The sequence below is a fragment of the Xiphophorus maculatus genome, chromosome 19 (assembly GCF_002775205.1).
Source record: "Xiphophorus maculatus strain JP 163 A chromosome 19, X_maculatus-5.0-male, whole genome shotgun sequence".
Taxonomy (NCBI): Eukaryota; Metazoa; Chordata; class Actinopteri; order Cyprinodontiformes; family Poeciliidae; genus Xiphophorus; species Xiphophorus maculatus.
The window spans coordinates 6,173,858-6,196,875 of NC_036461.1; the positions used below are offsets into that span (position 1 = coordinate 6,173,858).

The window sequence follows — 23,018 nt, forward strand, 5'->3', positions numbered from 1 at the left end:
AACTGCTCTTGTATCTCATAATCATGACTTTAAATCTGATAATTATGACTTTTAATCTCTTAATTCGACTTCTTGTTGGGCTTTTATTTTTAGTTTTATGTCAGAAATGGGCTTCCGTAGTCACGTCACAATAAAAATGCAGCAAACAGTGAGTTAATATCACTTTAATCCTGCAACACTGACCATTATATTAACTGAAAGAATGTGTATCGCAACATGAAACAAACACAACAGATTACTGTAAGAAAGAAGTGATTGAAAACAATGCAATGATAGAAAAAACACGTTTTATACTCTCACACAAGTGCATTTAAAATGAAAAAATTACAGCCAATCCTGACGAGCAACGGTGAAAACATCAGATCTGCACAGCATGTTCTTTACTTTGCATGACCTCCAAACTTGTTCTTGGTTCCAGAAATCGTGACTCCCAACAAACGGTTTTAATGTGGTCTGTTCAGGAAAAAACAACCTGATAAAACACAGCATGGTTATAGTTTTAGACCAGCAATAAACTACAACATGGTTTCCAGACCTGCCAAATGTTTCTGATTTCTCAGCTTAACAGATAAAGGAGTTTAATAATTATTTATCAACACATGACGTTCAAGGACCTTTGGCAACCTTAATTATAACCGAAGTATCAGTGTAAGGCAGTTAAAACCAGATTTATATACTGTGAAACCAAATCAAATCCATCTTTTACTGTTGTAGGTCAGTTAGGAAAACCACATTTATTTTCTACGTGTTACATAATGTAATCATTTAAGCAATTTGGAAAATGCCAGAAGCATCTGTAGGCTTCCTTTGCAAAATTTAGGCTAACAGGAAGCAAACTATGGAAGCATTTTAAGGCAAACACTCTGTTTCTTTATGTGACGCCATGAGAAAATAAAACCGAACAAAGAAAGCGACTTGTGGATCTCACAACGTCAGGTTTTATCATTCGGTATGATTTCCAGATGTTTATTTTGTCAAACGTTGCATGAAAATATCCAGCATTCATCATAATTAGGTAGATGTTGGGTTCTATAATATATATAATAGGTATAATATATAATCTAGAAAGTAATGTAATCTGGTGATATTTGTGACTGAAGCTGTTAAAGTACAAACAGAATTTAACAACATGGGCTGGAAGGCCACTCAGCACGGAAAAAGACATTACCACAAAAGTAACATAAAAACAAGTATGTCTGGTCTGGTTTCTACTTCAAATATCTTAGTGCTCTTGAAATAAGGCAAAAATAATCTAAAAGTAACTTTAGCTAGAAATAGGAGCTTTTTTTTCCAACATAAATGACTCCTTAATATTGATTAATAAATTAATATAGTGCTAGTTCCACTGACAGATTATTTAACTTAGAACAAGACATTTTTCTCATACTACAAGTGAAATAATCTGCTAGTGAACTAGTACGTTTTCATTAACATCAAGGAATTATTTACTTTTTAAAAAGTCTTTTATACTGTCAAACAGTTACTTATAAGTTGGTTTCAAGACTACTAAAATATTTGCTCTACAAACTAGACAAAAAATACTTAGGATTTTGTATTTTTCCAATGAATGACCCTTAAAATGCCACCACTGTATCTATAAAGTTGGTTCAGGATAAGAAAACATTTGATTCCTGATTTCAGTACCATAGAAAATGTTTCTATTGTTACTATTGTTAGAAACTTCTGGAATGAAAATAGATACCAAAATATCTCATTATTGTGGCGTTTAGGAATTTGTTTTTGTCCCAACTGACCTAAAAGATAAAAGATTTGATGTCAGAAAGTGAAGATAGAAAAAATGAGAACATCTGGTTTCAACTTTATGCTACTTAAATGGTCAAATTTGTGCAAGTAGTTTGGTAGCTGTATAATCTAAGTAATAATATTCTGACATATAACAAACTGAATATTTCCTTCTTAGCTCACTAAGTGCTTTATGAGAGACTCTAACGGAACGTTGTAGAAGAAAACTGTATTGTCCACACTGGACCTTATATTAATTTAATGTCTACTCGTACATTTAAAGAAAGGAATAAAGTGAAAACATTGAAGATGAACTGAGTAAAACTATCACTCAGATCAGGAATAAACAATCCACAGACGTTAGTGTTTCAGACCAAAAGACACTTTGCTGCGTTGAGAAATTGTTGGATTATTTCAGACTATAAAGGAGTTGTGATGGATTAGGTCTCCTAATCATTTCTTTGTTCCACAAACCAAACACAGGAGGGTGTGTCGTCGCCTATAAAGCTTTTTCTGTCCAAGACATTGGTCTCGTATGGCTTTCACAGAATGCCTATCTTATTTTTGTTTTCTTTTAACCTCCAACACTTGCATGTTTTTTTTGTCTTTCCAGGTCTTCCTGAAAAACCCCAAAAGAACTGGAATTAAAAAAAACTGTATACAATAGAAAAGAAGGCGCCATGGTAAAAAAGGCAATTGCAATCTTGGATTTACTGCATCATGAGTCCGCTGGAGCCCGAGTGCTTCACCGGGTCGCACCAAAGTGCTGCCTCTTCTTCTCGTCTCTGTGGTCGGTCAGTGAGCTAACACAGGAAACCGTGTCCTTACGTCCTTATGTTTGCATATGCAAAAGGTTAGAGGAGGGAGCGAAGCTACCCCCAGGCAGGGGTTCCAGTCCAGGCCGCTGGTAAACAACACAAACTTTCCACAACTTCACTGGCTGGACTCTTGCTGTTGGTCTTCCTCTGAGCCGGTGTTTGCTGATCCTGGGTAAAGTCGTGGCCTCAGGTTAATATTTAATTACACTCTTGCTCACTGCATTAAACTGCCTCTAGAATATAGGAACAGTCTTAAGATTGTGGAAAGAAGCTGAAAGTGTTCATGTTTCAAATTAGCTGTTCATCATTTAGGGTGATTTCACACCAGATTGGGGACTAAAGTTGCGACATTTGTTACATTTTCAGCAGCTGTGGTTCGCATTCATGCTGCACTGTCAAATAAATGAGAGTATTGGGTCCATGCTAAGAAAAAATAAATAAATTACAAAAATAAAGTTGAAATAATGCGAGAATAAAATCAAAATAATACGAGAATAAAGTCATAATATTACCAGAATAAAGTTGTAATATTATGACTTTGTCCTCATAATTAAATTGTTTTTATTTTCTTGGTGTGGCCCTAACGCTCTGTTCTATAAACAAATCAAATTTAAAAACTTGTTCCCATCCTTGCCTGTGGTGGCGCTGCACCAATAACCACCTAAGGAAACAACACCAAAACCTCAGAAGAAGAAACAGCAAAAGTTCCTCTCCACAAAATGTAAACAGTAACAACAGACTTTCTAGACCACAGGTCTAAAACTCCAGTCCAGTTTTTAGATGTGCCACAGGTACAAAACACTGGAATGAAATGGTTTAATGATCTCCTCCTTGTGTAGATCAGTTCTCCAGAACCTTAATGACCTAATTATTCAGTTCAGGTGTGGTGCAGCAGAGGCACATATAAAAGTTGCAGGACAGCGGCCCTTGAGGACTGGAGTTCGATACCCCTGTTCTAGACAAACGAACTAATTTGTTAAAATTTGTTTTATTTTCTTTTGGGTTTTCAGACTCTCACTAAATGTCTTTTTGTCACTGAATGGATCAGAAATATTCAGGAGCCTCCACTGGCAAGGCTGGATGCAGTAAAATGGGAATAGACTAAAAATTTAACCCAACGCATGAAATGTGAACATTTCCATAACTTTTTCCCCCCAAATGTTTCAATATTTTAATGATGCAAAGCGAGTTTTCTCACCTGGATTTGTGTCTGGCTGTTGGGGAATGTTTGGCTGAGCTTGTTGCTGCTGCCTAAAACAGGAATCAGAGACAATTTTACTCTGAATCTTGTTCTTTAATTCCTCTCTTAGGAGGAGATGAAGAGTCTGCTTCATCCTACCGTTCAAAGTAGGCTTGTCTCCTCTTCCTCAGCTCCTCCGCTGTCAGCGTCTCGCTCTGGACTTTTTGTCCTTCTTCAGTGCTGCTGGATTTCACACCTAAAACCTCGCACTCCGAAGACGAGTTGCTCATCACGGCTCCTGAAAAACATGGAAGAGAGAGGAGCGAGGGAGAAAGTAAGAATATGTTGAAATGTTCAAACTATTTTTATTTTTTTGTACATCTCCAGATGTAAACTCCCAGAGATCAATAATAAAGTTTGCTCTGAAATTATGGCAGCCATTTTTAAAGCATGCAGGGTTTAAATGTCGAGCAAAACAAAAAAGGAAAGGAGGTAGGATGGAAAAAAGAAAGTAAAGAAGGAAGGATAGTAATTAGGAAAAAGGGAAAAACTGAAGGCTGGACACAACGAAGGACCGAAGAGATCATTAAGAAGAAAGGAAGGACAAAAAAAAAGGACTGGAAACAAACCAGGAATAGAAATGGAGGGAAAGAAAAAGGAAACAAAGAGGAATAAAAGACAAAAGAAAGAAACAAAAAACAGAGACAAAAAGACAATGGAAGGAAGACAAAAACAGAAGGAATAAAAGAGAAAGAAAAACAAAGGAAAAGAAATAAAAGACAAAGAAACATGATGGAAAGAGAGAGGAAGAAGGAAAGACACAAACAAGCAAAGAAATGAAAGATAAATTAAGACGGTAACAAAAATAGAACAAGGAAGACAAAAAAAGCATTTAAAAAATAAAGACCGAAAGATGGACATGAGGATGAAAAATTTTAAGAAGGAAGGAAGGAAACATTTAGGTAACCAGATGGGAATGAACTTTTGGTAAATTTATATTTTTTCTTACTTTTCAAAGATCTAAAAGTCAAGTATTCGACTTTTCCAGGTGATCAAACCGAGTATTGATTTAGTCAGGATTTCTTTTCTGTTCCTTCACTCTGTTTTGTTAATTTAACAGTAGAAAATCCTGATACCGCTTCTGTTTTATTACCCTTTCCCAAGTCTTTTGCATCATAAAGGTGAACATGTTCCGATAAATAACTCCATTAATCCCGTTACCCTGCATGCTGAGCTGAATGGCTCTCCGAACGTCGGCCTCTTCGTCTTCCACATCCATGTCCTGCCTGCTGAGCGCCAGAGCTCTCTTCAGCTCCTCATCCTCGTCCTCCACAACAAAACCCACGTCCGTCTGCGTCTGAGAGGCCGACGTCCTGCTGGCAGTAAACACCGGAGTTAGCGGTTCTTTTGGGTCGGGACGCCGGCGTGCTGCGGAGACGTACCCCATGCTGGTCTGGGCCTCGTCCTCCCCGATGAGTCTGGGCCGCTGCTGCTGGTGGACCCGCATGATGCCCAGGATCTGCTCCGCCTCGCACTCTGGTAGATTTCCCCGGATTACAAATATGGAATAACCTGCAGAAATACAGAATTAATATTTCTAATCTGAACCCGACATGTAAGAGTATTTATCTGGGTTTGCACAGTAAAAGTCACATTGTAAAATTCAAAATGTTACCAAGTCATTTGGTCTAGTTTATATCTTAGTTAAGGTAAATCAGTTGAAATAAAACAAAACTAACATGTAACTTTTCATCAAAATATAAAGGTCTTTTTTGAGTCAATAATTAATAATATTGATGAAAAAATAATAGTTCAATTGGCTGATTATTTAACTTATAACAAGATATTTTTTTTCCCATTTTCCAAGCGGAACTATTGATTTTTCATCAATATTAAGTAATCATTTACTTACAACAAGCCTCCAGATCTTGCTGAAAAGTTATTTTTAAGCTAGTTTGTCTTATTTCAAGTGTACTAAGATATTTGCACTAGAAACTAAACCCAATTTACTATTCTAGCACCAAAATAAACAAATGAACTAAAGAAGATTATAGTTTCAATTTGTGATTATATGATAATTATTACTGTTATTAAAATGTTTTGTAATCATATTCTACAATCTACTGCGACAGAGTAAGCTAAAATATAACAAAATTCTATGTTTAAATGTCTCACATTCACGTCACTGATCTGAGAACAACACAGAAATTTAACACAAAAAAATATCCCACAATTTCAGTAGTTTTGCATAATAATTAAAGTATAACATGATCAATAAGTATTTGAGGATTTGGGAATAATATATATTCATTACACTGAAACAATCCAAACAAATCATGTTAAGTTTAATGAGCTTCGAGCTCAAATTAAATGTTTAAACACAAATAAAGTTACAAAAAAATTCTCAAAAATGTTCTTGCTAAGTTTTCTGGCATTTAGCAAATAGAAATAATTTAGGCAATTCTACAAAACCTTAAACCAGAAATGTTTTGACTGATTTAACTTCAGACAGCGAGAAAAAATATGTGTCTTTATATTAGGTGTCTGAAAATATTTGGTTTCAGCTATAAATAACATTTTCCAAATTCAGACCTTTAATCAAACAATACATTGCATTTTATTGCTAAACTGTGCACATTCAAAGGACTTTGTACAGAAATCAACACTGTTCAAACCCTGAAAACATTTTCAAAGATTTTGCACTCCTGATTTATTTTATCCGTACCTTCCTGTTGCAGCTGTGCAAGGAAAAGGGCTAAATACGTGTCCGATATCAACTCCGGTCCAGTCAGGAGTGAATTCAGGTTGAACCACTGCAGTGAAATCAGAGTTTCTGGTGAACTGCATCAACTGGAGTTATTAAAAACTAAAAGGCGGTGTCATACCTGCTGTCCCAGTTTGCGTATTGTAAACCAGTGCTCCTTATAGTTGCAAATGAAAGCTTTTTCATTTCTGAAACATAAAAGACGGCATCAGTTTCCACTGAAATGTAAGTTTTAACTTTTTCAGAGCACAGTGACGGCGCCTTACATTGGGTTTATCATCAGCCTCTGGTACTCTGGACTGTTAAAAAGGATCAGCTCCAAGCCCCACACCCGCAGAGCGTTGCTAATAACCTGTAGCAACCAGCAGATAAGCGGGAGCTCTACCATTTGAAGTCAGGACTTTATATTTACTGGCAATAAGGTGGGATTTAAAGACGTACTTGTATCGAGAAGAATCCACTGTCATCCATGTTCCCTGAGGGTTGCTGTAAACACAAAAATACAACATTAAGAATGATTTAAAGCTAAAGTATGTAGCTTTTCTAATATATTTTACATATTGTGACAGAACAGGATGACACAGGTAATTTGTGGGAAAAAAAGTAGAAGCAACCAGTCAGCAACCTTAGTGTTCCTGCTACACTGTATCCACCAGCACAGCCTGTCATGAATGCTAAGGCTAGTTAGCATAGCTACAGATGATGGAGAATAAACAATTTTCCTGTTACAGTAAATAGTTTCTTTGCCATTTGCACATTTAGCATTGAGTACATGAGTTGATTGATAGCGCTAAGCCCCTCCTCCTGGCTCTAATTGGTTGTTTTTGGTCAGGAGCATTTCTTCACACGGCAACAGTAGCTCATGCAGGAGGTAGAGGAGCTCAATTTGTTTACAGATTATCTGTCTCTAAACAAACTTCCACGACAGTTTTAACAAATATGTAAAAAACATGTTTTTGTAAAAGTTACATGATGCTGCTTTAAGCTACATTTTGTCCTCTAGTCACCTGTAAAAACGTCCGGTACTCCTCACTGGCCATGCCGCCCTCGGCCATCCTCATCCTCTCCTCTTCATCCAGCTGGTGAGCAATGGAGGACAGATCCACGGGGGTGAAGTACTCCCCCTGCAGGAGATTGTTCAGGCAGTGCTGGGCACACAGGGAACCCTCTTGCTGCAAAACAGAAATAATATGATTGTTTTGAGACAATTCCCAAGTCATATAATGTTAATGGCATTACAATGAAGGAACACATTCTCAAAGATCAATAAACTTTAACTTCTAATGAACATTTAACGCTGGAAAACATTTTAAATATCCAAAAATAAATAAACAAAACTAAATAGTGAATTATGAAGTTTCTGTAAGCAAAATTGTCTTTCAAAGGGCGTGCCGTGGTGGCGGAGGGGTTAGCGCGACCCACATTCAGAGGCAACGTAGCCTCGACGCGGCTGTTGCGGGTTCGACTCCCGGACCCGACGACGTTTACTGCATGTCTTTCCCCCTTTCCTGTCAGTCTACTTTGAAAAAGGGACACTAGAGCCCACAAAAAGTCCCTTGCGGGGCGACAAAAAAAAAAAGTGTCCTTCAAAAAGGGGGCTAGTTGAAACCAATGCGCGTTTTTGGATTTCAGTTTAACTAACAGTGGAATTAAAACCATGTTTAAACATTAAACAATTCAAAATGATGCAATTACAGTTGTCTGATTTAGCTGTTTTTGTTTGTAGAGACAATCTGAAACTTTAAAATTATTTTGCAAATTTTCTGTATTAAAAAAAATTCATTTAGTTTTCATTTAGTCACTTTTTTTTCCTTTAAATAAATCAAATAAAAGCTGATTTATCAGCAGCAAAGTTGTTTTTTCAGTAAAAGTATCAGTTTACTCAATATTTTCTATTGTAAGAAAAAGTTTGCACCTGTGATGAACAGGCCACTTTTTCTTTTTTATCATTCCTGAATTTCATTTGGGTGCCACACAAAATCACTCGGAGGGCCACAAATGGCCCCTGGGCCGCACTTTGGACACCAATACAGTAAATACGTGAAATTATCTCGATATATTATGTTGTTTTAGCATTTTTAGCATCGATATTATCTTTATTATTTTTGTTAGCACTATTAGAGCTACTATTGGTAATAATCTTACTTGTTGGGGATGTCGTAAGCACATTGAATTTTGCATTAATAAAAGAATCAGAGAAGAATGAAAAGCAAGAAGGTAAATTATAAAATTCAACCAGTCAGTTCAACTTTATTCCATACGGCGCTGTTTAACATAAAGTGCTCAACAGAAGTTAAAAATACATACAACCACATTTTTAAAACGACCAAATAAATACAGACAGCACAAATAATAAAGTATAGCTAAAGGGCAGAGAAAAATTACCTTCATAGATTTAAAAAGAGACTTTAAAAAGACGCACCAGTTTAAATTATTACATTTATTCGTACTGTAAACACAGGATATATCATTTTAAAACATAGTGATTTTGATTTTAAACAAGAGTAACCGATCGATCACGAGACCCCACAGTATAATTTATAAACCTCCAGTAGTCTTCAGGAATCAAACTAATCAAAAACATCAAATTAGTGGTTTTACTCCACAGCGACAGCACATCGCTCTATTAATGCAACTTTCATTACTAATAAAATCACAATTTGGGAACCTCAAATAATTCGTTTACAGCTGTTAAAACAATCTGAAAACAAACTTTTCAGCCTTTCTTGTTAGCTGGTGAGCTAGCAATTAGCATTCAGAACAAACAACACCACCACAGCTCAGCTAGCAGCGGCAGCTACCGGCTGCTAAACTGACACCGACACTCACACGACGGGTTGCAGTCAACATTTACAGATTAGCGACTCAGATTAAATATTTTACCTACTTTCTCATGAAATATGGAATCCATATTCAGCTTTCTGTCAAACATTCAACTCTGACCTCCACCTCTTCCGCATTCATCAGCTCAGCGACAGGAGACAATCTTTACTGGCGCCCCCTGGTGGTAGGCCTGACTCAGCGCTTTGGACGTTTTGCTCAGAACCGTGTAACAGGAAACGGTCTCCCTATGACGCATGCTCCTTAAACAGCACCTGAACATGGCGGACGGGGAGAAGCCGTCAGAGGGGCTGCAGCTCAGTCAGGTGAGATGTTCTGGGATTAAATCCAGCTGACAGCTGACCGACAATCCGAGGGGAGACCGCGGATTGCACCGGGATCATTTCTGGGAATTTAACGGTCTTTTTGCTTTGTGACAGAGCGCCGTTCCGGCTAAGCTAAAGCAGCTCTAAGGCTAACTACCAACTAGCCTCAAAGAGCCTCCAATTAAATGTACATAAACGTGTTTATTTACATATCTGAATGGGTTTGAAGCAGGATTCATTATTGTTTTATATTTACTGCTCAACAACCAGTTTGTTTAAGTGTATTTATGTGTTTTGAACCACAATTTGTTTTAGTTGTATTAATCCAGCTCATTGTTTAGGTTTAAAGCAGCATTAGTTTGAGATTTTTTTTAATCTCTGATCCGTTTATAAATATGCTTTTCAGTTTCGGATGTTTTGCTGGTTTTTGCGGGTGAAAATCGGGACTGTTTTCCGCCATTGTTCTCGTTAATGTTTTTAATGTGAAAGCAAAACTGATCCTACTGACTATTTTTTTATAGCGATCTAAATTCAGTTGAACTCTCTTGCCAAGGGGCATTAACACAATAAAACACTTTGTATTTGACAAGGATTTGATGCAGACAGTCTTGCTATTAATCACCTTAGGCATTGTTCTGACCTATTGTCTGAATGTTGCAGCTGAATTAAGATCAGGCAACCTTTTTTCAATCTTTTGTTCAATTTTGGTGTGAATTTAGCCATAGTTTTGTGATATTAGCTGACAGAAGTGATATTCAGTGTGGTCTTCTGTTGGTTAAAGCTGTCTGCTTCAAAATTCAATGTGTTGTTTGTTCAGAGATATAATCAAAAAGGCTATTTCATCCTTGCAAATTCCCCTTACTGGGTTATTTTCTCTTTAGCATACCCTTTTCTAAAATCCTGAGAGAGATCCAGGTGTGAAAATCTATGTGTCGGCCACATTCAAACTCACTTAAATGCCTTTACTGGCTATTTTTCTGTTTGGTTTGAACATCGGAAAATCAACTTCAGGTTTAGATGTCAAAATGCATTGTATTGCTGTCATATGATTTGTGGTCTGTTAACAAATTAAATCAACCAGTTAAACAGATGTACCAAATAAAGTGGCCAGTGAGTAGGCCTGTCACGATAACAAATTTTGCTGAGCGATGAATTGTCTCAAAAATTATTGCGATAAACGATAATATTGTTTGAAGACCTTTTTACACTGATTTAATGGAAATTATGTAATAATGCATGCGATTTCCTGCCAAAGATAGATACATTTTATTTTCAAAAGAACACTTAACGCTGGAACTGATAAACAAAACAACCAAAAACAAAAATAAAATGAATAAAGTGGAGAGCACCGGAGTTGAGCCTTTTTTCATTCAGTGTCATCAACAGAAAGAGAAAAAGGCTGGAAGAGACGATAATGCCGATAATTAAAATGAGGTTGATAGTTTTAATTTATCGTACGATTATTTGATTTATCGTTTATCGCGACAGGCCTAGTGAGTGAAGGTGGCTGTAATGGTTTACGATATTTGCATAACATCTGATAAATACCAGGAAGCACTTTGCTGTAACAGTTTGGCTTTGTCTGGTGACAGCCTCCTGTACCGTGATGTTATATAGTGGAAACCGCTTGTCTGAATGTTGCAGCTGAATTAGCTGAGTTTAGAGGACATTTTAGCCACTTTGGTTGGATGTGAGTAACTTCAACAGTTCTCCTCAGTACAACTTCTTTGTAATTGTTGTGAATGTCATAAAAAACTCAACTGTCATTTTTACTATCAGTTTTAGTTGATCTAAAGACTATTTTAGTTGAAGATAATTCTGACAAGTAATTTGATTTAAAAGAAAAATTCACATTCTGCAGATTTTTCAATTAAACTTTTTTATGCACTTTTAGAAATACACTAAATGATACAAATAAACAAATGATCCACTTTATAAGTATGAAAATAAACATTTTGTTGCCTAAAATGCAATGACATAATTCCTTTAGTGTACATCTGATCATTTGTAGCAAAGGATTCATTTTAGTTAAAAGATCCTTCTAACATCAACATGTGAACAGCTCAGACCTTTTTGCTTTATTTAACATCAGTGCAATAGAAAAGGACATTTACAGAATTTGAACTAGATTAACCTACAATTTGAGGAGTTTTGGTTTTAGCATATTTATAGATTAAGTTTTTTTTTCCATCTTAATTGCAGAATTTAGATACTTTTTGGTTTAATTACTCCTCTTAGTGTGTTGTTGTTTCAGCAAATGTCCTTTTCTAGATGCTTCTGTTAACAATTAATCGATTACTAAATTAGTTACTTATTATTTCAATAATCGATTCATCACGATGAATTATTTCAGCCCTAATCTGTATGAAAGCAAACACTTGGGCATAAGCAGAGTTCCCACAAAATCTGGGAAAGTATAGAGTTTAAATATTGAAAGTATTAAAATAAAATGTATGTGCATTTCCAGCCTTTATTAGCCTTGATCTGTTTGCCAGTCTTCTGTCTACCATCTGTAGAAGTAATTAGGCCTGTCACAATGAACAATAAATCAATTAACTGCTTGATAAATTAAAACAAACTCAATAATTTCTATCTGCATGATCTATTGTTTTTCTCTTTTCTCTCTTCCTACCAAAAACTGGATGATAAAATTCTTCAGTCTGGTGCTTTGGTCTCTATTTGCTCTTTTTTTTGTTTACAGAAACTCCATAACTCATTTTATTTGTTTTTTTTGTTAACTTATTTTGGATATAAAAAATCTCTTCCAGTGTAAGTGTTAAATATTTATTACAATTTAAAGTTTGTTGACCTTTGAGAATGCATTATTGTGCCATTACATTATATTACTTGATTATGGTCTTAAAAAAACAATATTATCATTTATTGCAAAAACGTCTGCGGGAATTTATCGTCCAGCAAAATTTGGTATCATGACAGGCCTGGAAATAATAATTCAAATATGAACAGCTTTCAAAAAACGCTCATGCAGTTTTGTTTCAATAGTCAACAGGGTGTTTTTTCTGTCCTTGTTGTCCCTAAAGGAATGGCTGGAGGCGGCAGATTGCAGGGCGGAGCTGCTGCAGCACCTGAAGGACCAGGTGCCGCAGATCTTCTGCCTGAAGAAGGAGCTCAGCCCTCCGGAGGAAGAGGACCTGACGCAGAGGCGGCTCCTTCATCCTCTGGAGTGCTTCCTGTTCGGAGAGGATCCTCAGGAAGGTCGGCAGAAGCTGCAGCAAGGCAGCGCCTCGTCTCAGCTCTGCGGCCGCGTGTTCAAGGAGGGAGAGACTGTTTACTCCTGCAGGTCTGCTCAAAGACTGACAGTTTATCGCAAAAAGTTATTTTCACCACTGCTTATTCCACGAAAGCATCAATAAATATTAGTAAATTCTAAGATGTGATTAAAAGCAGTTATTGTGGGTTCCGTGGTGGCGTAGTGGTTAGCGACCCATATTTGGAGGCCTTGAGTCCTCGACGCGGCCGTCGCGGGTTCGACTCCTGGACCCGACGACATTTGCCGCATGTCTTCCCCCTCTTCTTCCCCGTTTCCTGTCAGCCTACTGTCATATAAGGGACACTAGAGCCCACAAAAGACCCCCTGGAGGGGTAAAAAAAAAAAAGCAGTTATTGTGTGTAGAGTAGTGATGCACAATATATCGTCACTAACATTGGTATCGGCCGATATTAACAACCGATGTTGGTTTTCCTCCTGTTGCTGTTTTTCTCTGGTTGTTTTTTTTCCCCAAATGCGCTTTAACTGTAGAGAAATATATATAATAGGTAACTGTATGGCTGTGTGTCACAGCAATTATAGTATCACAAACACAAATACTGCTCTTGAAAAACATTCCTTAATAATGGAAAAATTATTATTATTAATTGTTATTAATTCCTTAATAACATTCCTTAGTAATACACTTCTTTAGGACACCAGTCACATAAAGAAATCTGATTTATGTAATTAAACTGCGAATCGTAACTGCAATTTATCATAATTATTGATGCTTTTATTGAACAAGCAGTGAAGAAAATGGTGAAATTAACAATGCAGAAAATACAGACAGTTTTGGGGGTTTTAAAGATTATTAACTGAAATTTAACATGACAACGATAAATCCAAATTATTATAAGAAATTTATCATGATAAATGATGTGATAAATACCCATCCCCGTCGCAAACCTTTTATTTATTTCCGCAGTCATTGTTGTTTTCTTCTGAAAATCAACTCACCCTTCACATTGGGGATACAAGTTACCGATTAATGAGTAAATTGAAAGTTTATTCACTTTATAGATCAACTAACAATTAATCAATAAGCAACCATTTTCTTAAACACCTGAGTTTTATTTTGCAACAAGAGTGCCGACCGTCTTTCCTTAAAATAAAGAGCAACACTTTTTATAATATGCTAAATTTAAAAACGAACAATAAATCAATAACAATATATATCACGATAGATACATGATCAATATCAATACATCTGATAGAATATTCACTGGACTCTGATCCAGAACCGCACAGCATTCTGGGAGATGTAGGCAGAGGAAAGATAAGCTAGTTGATAGAATTGACTGACTCACTCACTCCTTTGGTTGCTAAGCAACTCTCATTCTTTGTTACCTAGCAACAGCCTGTGGAGTAACTGAGGCAGCAGCAGTTTAAGTTTCCCCACTGTTCCTCATAACTGCTTAAAATTAAACTACAGTGTGGAGTGAAAACTGTGAATAAAGGAATATAACAGCATTTCAGATTTTTAAAACAAAAACCTAAACAACAATTGTTGGTATATAGACTGATATGAAATATTTGTATAGTGATATAAGCTTTTCAGCCATATTGTCCAGCCCTAAATGGACGTTATTAATTAATTGATAGGAACTAATTTTAATCTAATAAATCATTAATTGATAATTAATCATAAGTTGGTTGAACTGTTGCCTTTCTGCAAGAAGGTTTAGGATTTAAATCCCAGCCTGGAGTCTTTCTTAGTGGAAGTTGTTTTTGTCCATTTTTATCAAGTAGGAAAAGTAATTAGTAAAACTAATGAGTTTAAATTAAATTATTTTTCTTTGTTTTATATTTATCCTCTTCATCCTGTTTCAGGGACTGTGCAATAGATCCCACTTGTGTGCTGTGCATGGACTGCTTCCAGGACAGTGTGCACAAAAACCATCGCTACAAGGTTGGTGTTAATGTAAATATTTACGTGTGCTCATTTTTCTGTGAATCTTAGGTTCTGTTCTGTGACGCTGTGTGCGCCGCTCGGTTCCCACAGAACCCTCTAACTTAATTACTGTTGTGTGTGTCCATCATCTCGCCCTCTGTGACTCATTTACTGTTTTTCCTTCAGATGCACGCGTCATCCGGCGGGGGGTTCTGTGACTGCGGCGACGTGGAAGCCTGGAAGGTCGGCCCGTGTTGCTCCAAACATGACCTGGGGGCTGCCGCCGCCATGGTAACGGTGCGTTACGTAACTACTGTGTCAGTGATCCCCAGAATACTTATTTTCCCATCTTATTAATGGAAGCTGCTGCTGGAAGTTTGGCTCCAGAAACGGGAGCTGTGTGGCCTTGAACTCAGCTTGGTGATTGGTTTGTTTAGGCCCAGCTGTGATAAGATCGCGCGTTGTGAGCCGGCGCGCAGCCGGCTTCTTTCTGGGTTTTTTTTTTTTTTTTTTTCATAAGCAACAGGTGGTCCATTAACACGTCCGGCCGCTGTCTGACAGCCTGCTTTGTGTTTGCCATATCAGATCTAAACCTGTGCTTAATGAGCATTCACTACAGCGTCTCTGCTGGGAACAAGATAAGCCACAGTCCCTCCATTATTCAGGTCGAAACTAGATTTTTACATTTACTCATAACATTGGAGTCTTGGGTCTAAATGGCCGTTTTGGTCTAATTTTGAATTTACCCTTATATTTTCACCATAAAAACTATTTACCTTACCTTGTTTGGTATCATTATTTTCAGAACATCCTAAACTTTGTGATTTTACAGTATTTGTTTCATTTTGACAAAATTTATTATCACATTGGAGCAAAAAACACACACAGAAACATGACGTCATGCCCGCCACAGGGCGGGCGTCGACCTCAAAGGGTTTTAAAGACTGAAATAATTTGAAATAATTGTTGATTAATTGTTAATTGGAATATAGTCTCAAACAGGTCATTTCCTGAAAGAAAAACATATTCAGAGCAGCAATAAAGCCAAAACTGTACAGAAATATATACATTTCTGCATTTAGTATTAAATATGTTCTACCCAGATTTCCTTTAATGGCATTTTTAGCTTCACCTGGTTCTAATTCTGTAAAAGAAAATCTTGTATTAAGGAGCTTTTGCTATAAAAAATAATCAATAGATCAGCCAGGCACTGTTTTGGTGTTAAGTCAAGCAAAAAGCTTTTCACATGTTTTTTTAGCTGTAGATGACCAAGCGTACACTAAAGTAATGCTGTTATTGCACTTTAGTCAATAAAATGTTTTTCAAAGTATTTATTTTTTAATGAATTTTTAGTATTATATAAAAATGGCTTAAGGAGTTAAATGAAAGTTCTGCACAATGTACCAATCTTATTGTTCAATTAATCAATTAGCCTTAAACCTTTTGTATGAAATCAGACTAGATGTTCGGAGCAGTTATAATGACTGATATCAGTCACTTAAAAATGTAAATTTTGTTTTCCTTAAGCCACATTATGGCTAACTTTGTGTTGTGATTAAGGTTATTGCCCATCTGGAAGAGCAAATTGAACCAAAGTTCATAATGTTTGTTTCTCACAAAGCACCGATTCCTCCTTGCTACTTTCTCCTTTAACAGTTTCTTAACATGTCTTCAGAAAACGTAATAACTTTTTCTTCTCTGAGCAACTTTTCAGCCCACATCAGTGTAGGACTTGTTTCTCTGTTGATAGTGATGATGTATTAAATGTTACTTTGTCTTTGATATTGAAGTTATTTCACACTAAAACACGTTTTTCTCTGGGACACTGAAGCTATTTGGAAAGATGAATGTTCAGACTTCTGGGAATAAGGAGGAGCTGTACTAGTGGAGGTAATCAATTCGCTTGTCTGAATTATTTAGACATTTCCAGGATGTCACACAAAGAACCAGTAAGTTTGAGCTATAAAATAAATCTCCAATTAACTCAAATGCTGAGAATTAGAAGAAGCTTATGAAGCCGTTGCATCATTATCCGATTAAATCTCCCTGGCTTTGAAGAAAGTAATGAAAATCGCTCATTATTCTGGCATTTAACAAAAATAAATAGTTTTAGTTTGAGTTAATATTGGAGAGTGAAAGGGGAGAAAATAACGGTTGTCTTTTTCTAAAGTGTAAGTATCTGGTTTCAGATTCCAGTGGCTGTTTTCACACAGACATTTAAACCGAGGAAGAATCCACCCAGTCAGAGCCTGTTTGTTGCTCCTGTTGAATATTTTTATTAGTTTTTGTGGCGTTTGTGATTTTCTGTTTGTTCCCGCGGGATTCGATGTTGATGTCGGAAGGCCAGCTGCTTTTCTCTGCTCATTTGGAAAATCATGTGGAGTAGTTCAGGGCCTCGTTATTGGCTTACAGCCTCTGTCACAGAACATAGGAAATATTTGAGGTTACATTTTTGGCATTCCATGTGAATCTTCGATAAAGTAGCCTAAAAGTTTTATTATTTTGGCTTATAACTGTTATGCTTTATGTCTACAGCTGCTTATGGGAAGCATGTTTTATGTAGGCATACCTTCTACTTCTTCTGTTTTCGCAGGACGAAGCTGTTTTAGAGCCAGAATTGTACGAACGTGCAGAGAAACTTTTCCGGGTTCTTATGCGCTACGTTACCGACTTTCTGGTGTGGGAGGAAAACTTTGAGCTGTCAGCTGAACTCCAGCCCCGGTACGGCCTCACAGATTAAATGGAAATGGAATTTTTATTCAAAAACAAGCAAAAATAATCTCATTACTCAGTGTTTCTATCCTCACTACAGGATAAAAGACAATGCGTACTACTGTGTGCTGTACAACGATGAGCATCACTCGTACGACCACGTGATCTACACCCTGCAGCGATCGGTTAACTGCGATCAGGCTGAAGCACAAACACACACAACTCTTATTGACAAAGAGGTATTTCTTCAGCCTTATGTCCTCGTGACTTTTCTTTTTTTGATATATAAAATAAGCCAAGTTTTGATTGTGTTGACAGCCGTTACCATCAGATAATCAAATCTGGAAATTTGATGTCCTCAGGATAATCCATTGAATAAACAAACAGACATAAAGTGTTTATTTAATGTATAAGTATGAATATGCAGGTTTATTTTTTTAAATAGCTTTTCAATCAAATATCTTAAATATCCTACCCACCTAAACTAAAGATTAGATAGATAAGATAAGATTTATTGTCATTGTCATCAACAGATTACGAGATTGAGATTTGCTAAAAGGAAATATGGAGGCGTAATGTTGAGTTTTTAACAAGAGAATGTTTATTTATGAAAGATTTCATAAAGTGCGGTGTCAGATTTTTTTTCTCAGCAATTACACTTTAATTACCAAACTAAACATGCAGTGAAATATCAGACCTTGCTTGCTACTTTTGTTTGTCGTGATATACAGGCAAAACTTTGGGATAAATTGTACTTTTTATTTTTTTGTTTTGAACTGCTTCTTTCTGCAAATAAAACCCATTTAAAATGCATGTCACTACTTACTGTAATAATGTTTTGACATGTTATTTGTCTTGATTTAGACAAAAAAAAGTATTGTAATATAAAACTACCAATCTGCTTATATTTGTTAGAAAACTTTTTTTACACACATTCTCACATGTGTGAAAATATGTGTGTTTTTATTACATAAATAAAAAATATGTTTGAGACTAAATATTTTACATATTAAATTGCAGCTGTCAGCTTGTTGGGTTACATTTTATTAATCAATGTAACCCAACATTGTTGGGTTATTACTATTTAAAAGTATTATATTTAATACTATTTAATAGTAATAATACTATTAATATTAATACTATTAATAATAATACTATTTAATAGTAATAATAATACTATTTAATACTTCAATTTCCTGAGGGAGTCTTCCCAAGGGATCAATAAAGTACAAGTCTAAGTCTATAGTATTAAATATTAATACTATATTTAATTTTGTATTAAATATATCTACTGTTACTAGAACACAATAAAGTTTATAACAAGAATGCAAACAATTAATTGACTTATGATTAATTGTCGATTAATGTTTTTTTTTATTAAATCAGAGTCGATTAATGGTTTATTATATTAAAATTAGTTCGAATGACGTCCGCTTAGTCCTTCTTTTAATGAAGTTTCACTGCCATCCAGCAGAGGGCGCCGCTGGTCACCTTAAGCGGGGCCAACCGTTGATACAGAAACAAAAATGGCGGCCATACCAGAACGGAAAAGACAAACGGTCCTAACAGAGTCCGGTTTGGGATGGAAAATTCGCCTTTTGCGGCTCTGTTTTGAAATACCAACACTCGATAAGTTCTTATTCAGCCGAAGTGCTGCATGATGCAGCAGCGTCGGCAATTTAGCCCTTTGTGCTATAGAAAGACGGTTAGCCCTCTTGATACAAGAGTAAACTCAAGTTTTTAAGAATCAGTCAACTTTAGATTAACGCATTAATAACTCGCATCCCTACTTTATAATAAAATGTGTAAGTAGAAAAAAATGCGTTTATTCAGTAGCCACAGTTGCTTATTTTTCTCTTTGGTAAATCTGAGTGCTCTCCTGATGGTTGGTGAACTGTTTTATAGGGTCGGCGGGCGGTGAAGAGAGGAACGCTCCGTTCTTGCCAGCAAGCAAAAGACCTCATCAGGGTAAACTCCCATTTTTCTTTCCTAATACTGATATTTCTAATAAGCAACTGTCTGCATTTTTAACATCGCTCCAACCCTCTCCGTCCTGCATTGCAGTCCAACTCCGAGCACATCTCCCTTCAGCCTCTACGTGTGGAGATCCTTCATGCAACAGTGATGGCTCATCAGACTTTCGCTCTCCGTCTAGGCTCCTGGTTCCAGAAGATCATTGGTTACTCAGGTGCTGCAGTCGTTGTGCTTATTTAAATTTAATCTTAACAAATCTTAAAGTTTTTTTTTTGTTTTGACGTGTGTCTCGTCTGTTCTGTGCAGTGGGATTCAGACAGGCCTTCTGCCAGGTCGCATTAGAGCCGAATGCAGACAGAGATCGTCCCTGTCTCATCAGCAGACTCATGCTGCACGATGCACGCATGTATAAAGGTAGGCTGCGTCTTAAAATTTGATCACAATTAAATTTATTTTTGTAGGGCTGCAACTAACAATTATTTTAGCAATAATTCTGACGATTAATCGGATGAAAAGTTGGATCATTCTGCAGCTTTTTCATTTAACTACTTAAGCCTTTTTTATACAATACTAGAAATACATTCTATTTTAAGAAAATTTAATATTTTGTAACTTTTTTAGTGGATACTTGATTATTTGTAGCAAAGGATGCATCCGGAGTTAAAAATACTTCTGACATCAACAATGTGAAAAGCTCAACTCTTTCTGCTTGACTGTATGTCAATATGGGGCTGATTAATCAGATAAAAAAAGTTCTGGGTAGAGCATATTTACAGACGAATGTTATTTTTTAATCTTAAATCTTAAGTTGCATACATATTTTTTACAGTTTTGGCTTAATTACGTCTCTCACCATGGTGTTTCAGCAAATGACCTTCTTTTGATTCTCTATCGGGCTGATTAATCGATTATTAAGTTATTTGATTATTTCAATAACTGATTAATCCAATTAATTGTTCCAGCCATACATTTTTGACACTTTGAGAAATGTGTTTTTCATTTTTCAGGAGCTCGGAAGATCGTACACGAGTTGATTTTCGGTAGCATGCTGATGGACTCTGATTTCAAGAGGCTATTTGCGATCGAGTTTACAAAAGTAAGCAAACACAGAAACAATTGATTGGTTTAATTATCTAAATCTTTAATGTATCGCATGTTTTTGTTTTTACAGCACTATAAACAGCTGCAGAAGGACTTCATCAGTGATGACCATGAAAGGAGTATTTCCATCACGGCTCTGTCTGTTCAGATCTTCACTGTTCCAACACTAGTGAGTTCAGTTTGCACTAATATCATTAAACCTACTCTATTTTTAGACATTTATATTCAACTCTAACCACAATTTAACTACTTGATCAATTAATTAATTAAACTAGCACACTTGTTTAACTGTAACAAGCATTTTGTGCAATTTTCACCTTATGAATGAATGTAATGAGTCTACATAATGAGTTTTGCTTTCTGAAATGGCAGAAGAAGTTCATACTTTTTCACGAGATTTTAACTCTCAAGCTGCTCTTTTAATTCATAAGGTTATATTTTTTGTTATTCAGGCCAGACAGCTGATTGAAGAGTGCAATGTCATCAAGGTGATCGTCGATACGGTCCTGGAACTGCTCCGGGAACATCTGGATGAGAGCAATCGCTTTTTCTTTCTGGGATACAACTCAGACAAGTTTTCCCGGATCCAGGTTATCTTCCACGACCTCAGGTAGTTCTAACATGTTTAAATGATTTGTTTTGTTTTGATCCTGAATTATTCGGTTTTTATCTGATGTGCAACCATCCGTCCGCCTCCCAGGTACATTCTGATCAGTAAGCCCTGTGTATGGACAGAGGAGCTGCGAGGACAGTTCCTGGAGGGATTCAAGATTTTTCTCGGTTTTCTTAAATGCATGCAGGTACAAATAATCCCAAACAAGTTTAACCTTAGTTTATTAAGTTTAGCCTGTGGTTCCAGACATGTCTTTACTTTGATAACCAGGGAATGGAAGAAGTGAAGCGGCAGCTTGGGCAGCATATCGCGGTGGAGCCAGAATGGGAGGCTGGTTTCACCCTCCAGATTCAGCTACGTCACATTCTTGCCATGTTTCAGGACTGGTGCTCGTCTGATGTAAGAGAGCCTCCATTAATCAGATTTTTTTTTTTTTATTTAAACTGGGTATAAAAGCTCAGTTTAAATTTTTCTTCTCATATGTCGACTGTTGCAGTTCAGTTTAGTCTGCGATCTACTAAGGCAGAAATTACTTTTGAAATAATCGTCTATTAATTTAGTAATCAATTAATCGTTAACTGGAGTATGCAATTTTTATACGATTAATCATCACAATAATCAATAAAATAATCGTTTACTAAGATAATCGTTAGTTGCAGCCCTAAATTATTCTTATTTGCATCTTTTAATATATTTATAAAAAAGGCTTAAGTTGTTAAATAAAAAATCTTCAGAATGTGCCAAATCTTTAAATTAGATTGTCAGAATAATCGATTACTAAAATAATCATTAGTTTCAACTTTTTTTAAACATCTGCAGCTTTGTAGCTTCAGCTCTCTGTTTTCCTTGTGGATCAGGATTTTTAATGTTTCCCCCCTCAGGATGACATCATGCTGCAGGCGTTTAAGGAGTGCCACTCGGCACTGATCGAATGCAACAACCAGCCTTTCCATAAGGAGGCCACTGACTTTTACATGTGCAAGCACATCCTGCTTGCTCGTCCATACAAAGTGTCACAGGAGCCTGTCAGCATACACCTGCCCATTTCCAGGCTACTAGCAGGTAGACGGACTGGAATCTGACATAAACAGTGGCTTATAGAGAAGCTGGTACCAGACTGTTCTGTGTTTTTTGTCATTTGTAGGTCTGTATGTACTTATGTGGAAAACGGGAGTAATTGAACGTCTGGATAATCCCGTAAGTGAGCTTACAAAATTCACATTTTTCATGGGTTTATATTTCCATTTGGGTCTCAACTGTTTAAAAACAACCCATACGCTTAAAAAAAAACCACCGTGATTTTTTGGTGTTTGGAAAATGAACCGACCTGATTAAGTCACCCATGTACACTGCACTGTTACCTAGTAACCCAAGCTGTGTTTCATTACGTTTGGTCAGCTGGTTTTACCGCTACATGCGCTGTACAATGGCTGCTGGAAAAGACAGGTGGTTTGTTGTTGACTTGCCATCCAAAAACAACTTGCTGCATTCTTGTTGGTTTTGCAGGAGGCCCCACTTCTGCTTTTCTAAGATGTATGGTTATATAATTGTACATCTGTTTGCAGCCATTTTCATGTGCAAGTGTAAATGATGAGTTGGAGGGTGTGGCCAGTAACAGCTTTTTTGGATTTAAAGTAACAGGAGGCCCTAAAACAGCTCAAAATGGGCAGAACTGAGCAGACTTAAATCTCATCATCTAAGAATAATTTTTTTCAGAAAATGTTTGTGTAGTCCATAGACAAATCCCAACCTATCGGTCTGTCAGGGAAGCAAAATAGGTCACCTTTTGTTTATTTACTCAGTAA

At 36.5% G+C, this 23,018-nt stretch overlaps 2 protein-coding genes across 6 annotated transcripts in view; one reads left to right on the plus strand and one right to left on the minus strand.

Annotated features, from left to right (window-relative positions):
- Positions 1-1,333: 1,333 nt before the first annotated feature.
- On the minus strand, positions 1,334-9,481 carry LOC102221644 (ataxin-3). 3 transcript variants are annotated; one of them, XM_023352173.1, is made up of 11 exons: positions 9,393-9,481; positions 7,513-7,677; positions 6,947-6,991; positions 6,772-6,857; positions 6,627-6,693; positions 6,467-6,554; positions 5,184-5,313; positions 4,963-5,114; positions 3,901-4,039; positions 3,760-3,812; positions 1,334-2,729 (listed from the first exon to the last, which is right to left on the minus strand). In XM_023352173.1, exons 1-11 carry the CDS (start codon positions 9,435-9,437, stop codon positions 2,677-2,679), a joined length of 1,023 nt encoding a protein of 340 aa, XP_023207941.1. In that variant the 5' UTR covers positions 9,438-9,481; the 3' UTR covers positions 1,334-2,676. The 3 variants fall into 3 exon arrangements, with proteins under 3 accessions (XP_023207941.1, XP_014325023.1, XP_023207940.1); XM_014469537.2 differs by having other exon boundaries at positions 4,963-5,117; XM_023352172.1 differs by having other exon boundaries at positions 4,963-5,313.
- Positions 9,482-9,546: 65 nt separating this feature from the next.
- Positions 9,547-23,018, plus strand: part of ubr1 (ubiquitin protein ligase E3 component n-recognin 1) — a 30,108-nt gene continuing 16,636 nt past the window's right edge. For 2 of the 3 annotated variants that reach the window (XM_023352597.1, XM_023352598.1), the window contains exons 1-16: positions 9,547-9,651; positions 12,693-12,952; positions 14,753-14,831; positions 15,000-15,110; positions 17,407-17,534; positions 17,626-17,764; positions 19,431-19,493; positions 19,590-19,713; positions 19,806-19,913; positions 20,507-20,595; positions 20,671-20,769; positions 21,053-21,210; positions 21,301-21,400; positions 21,484-21,612; positions 22,095-22,275; positions 22,358-22,410. In XM_023352597.1, coding sequence (XP_023208365.1) covers positions 9,583-9,651; positions 12,693-12,952; positions 14,753-14,831; positions 15,000-15,110; positions 17,407-17,534; positions 17,626-17,764; positions 19,431-19,493; positions 19,590-19,713; positions 19,806-19,913; positions 20,507-20,595; positions 20,671-20,769; positions 21,053-21,210; positions 21,301-21,400; positions 21,484-21,612; positions 22,095-22,275; positions 22,358-22,410 — 1,890 coding nt within the window. In that variant the 5' untranslated portion in view covers positions 9,547-9,582. The remainder of the gene's footprint in view (positions 9,652-12,692; positions 12,953-14,752; positions 14,832-14,999; positions 15,111-17,406; positions 17,535-17,625; positions 17,765-19,430; positions 19,494-19,589; positions 19,714-19,805; positions 19,914-20,506; positions 20,596-20,670; positions 20,770-21,052; positions 21,211-21,300; positions 21,401-21,483; positions 21,613-22,094; positions 22,276-22,357; positions 22,411-23,018) is intronic. The other variant, XM_023352599.1, reaches the window with a different exon arrangement.

Bases quoted from the DNA above. Each gene is read 5' to 3' on its own strand.
- LOC102221644 (XM_023352172.1), bottom strand. From the start codon at position 9,437: ATGTTTGACAGAAAGCTGAATATGGATTCCATATTTCATGAGAAA. The intron at 6,992-7,512 runs GTGACTAGAGGA...TTGTGTTTACAG, and splicing joins AGTACCGGACGTTTTTACAG to CAACCCTCAGGGAACATGGA. The intron at 3,813-3,900 runs GTAGGATGAAGC...TTCCTGTTTTAG, and splicing joins AGACAAGCCTACTTTGAACG to GCAGCAGCAACAAGCTCAGC.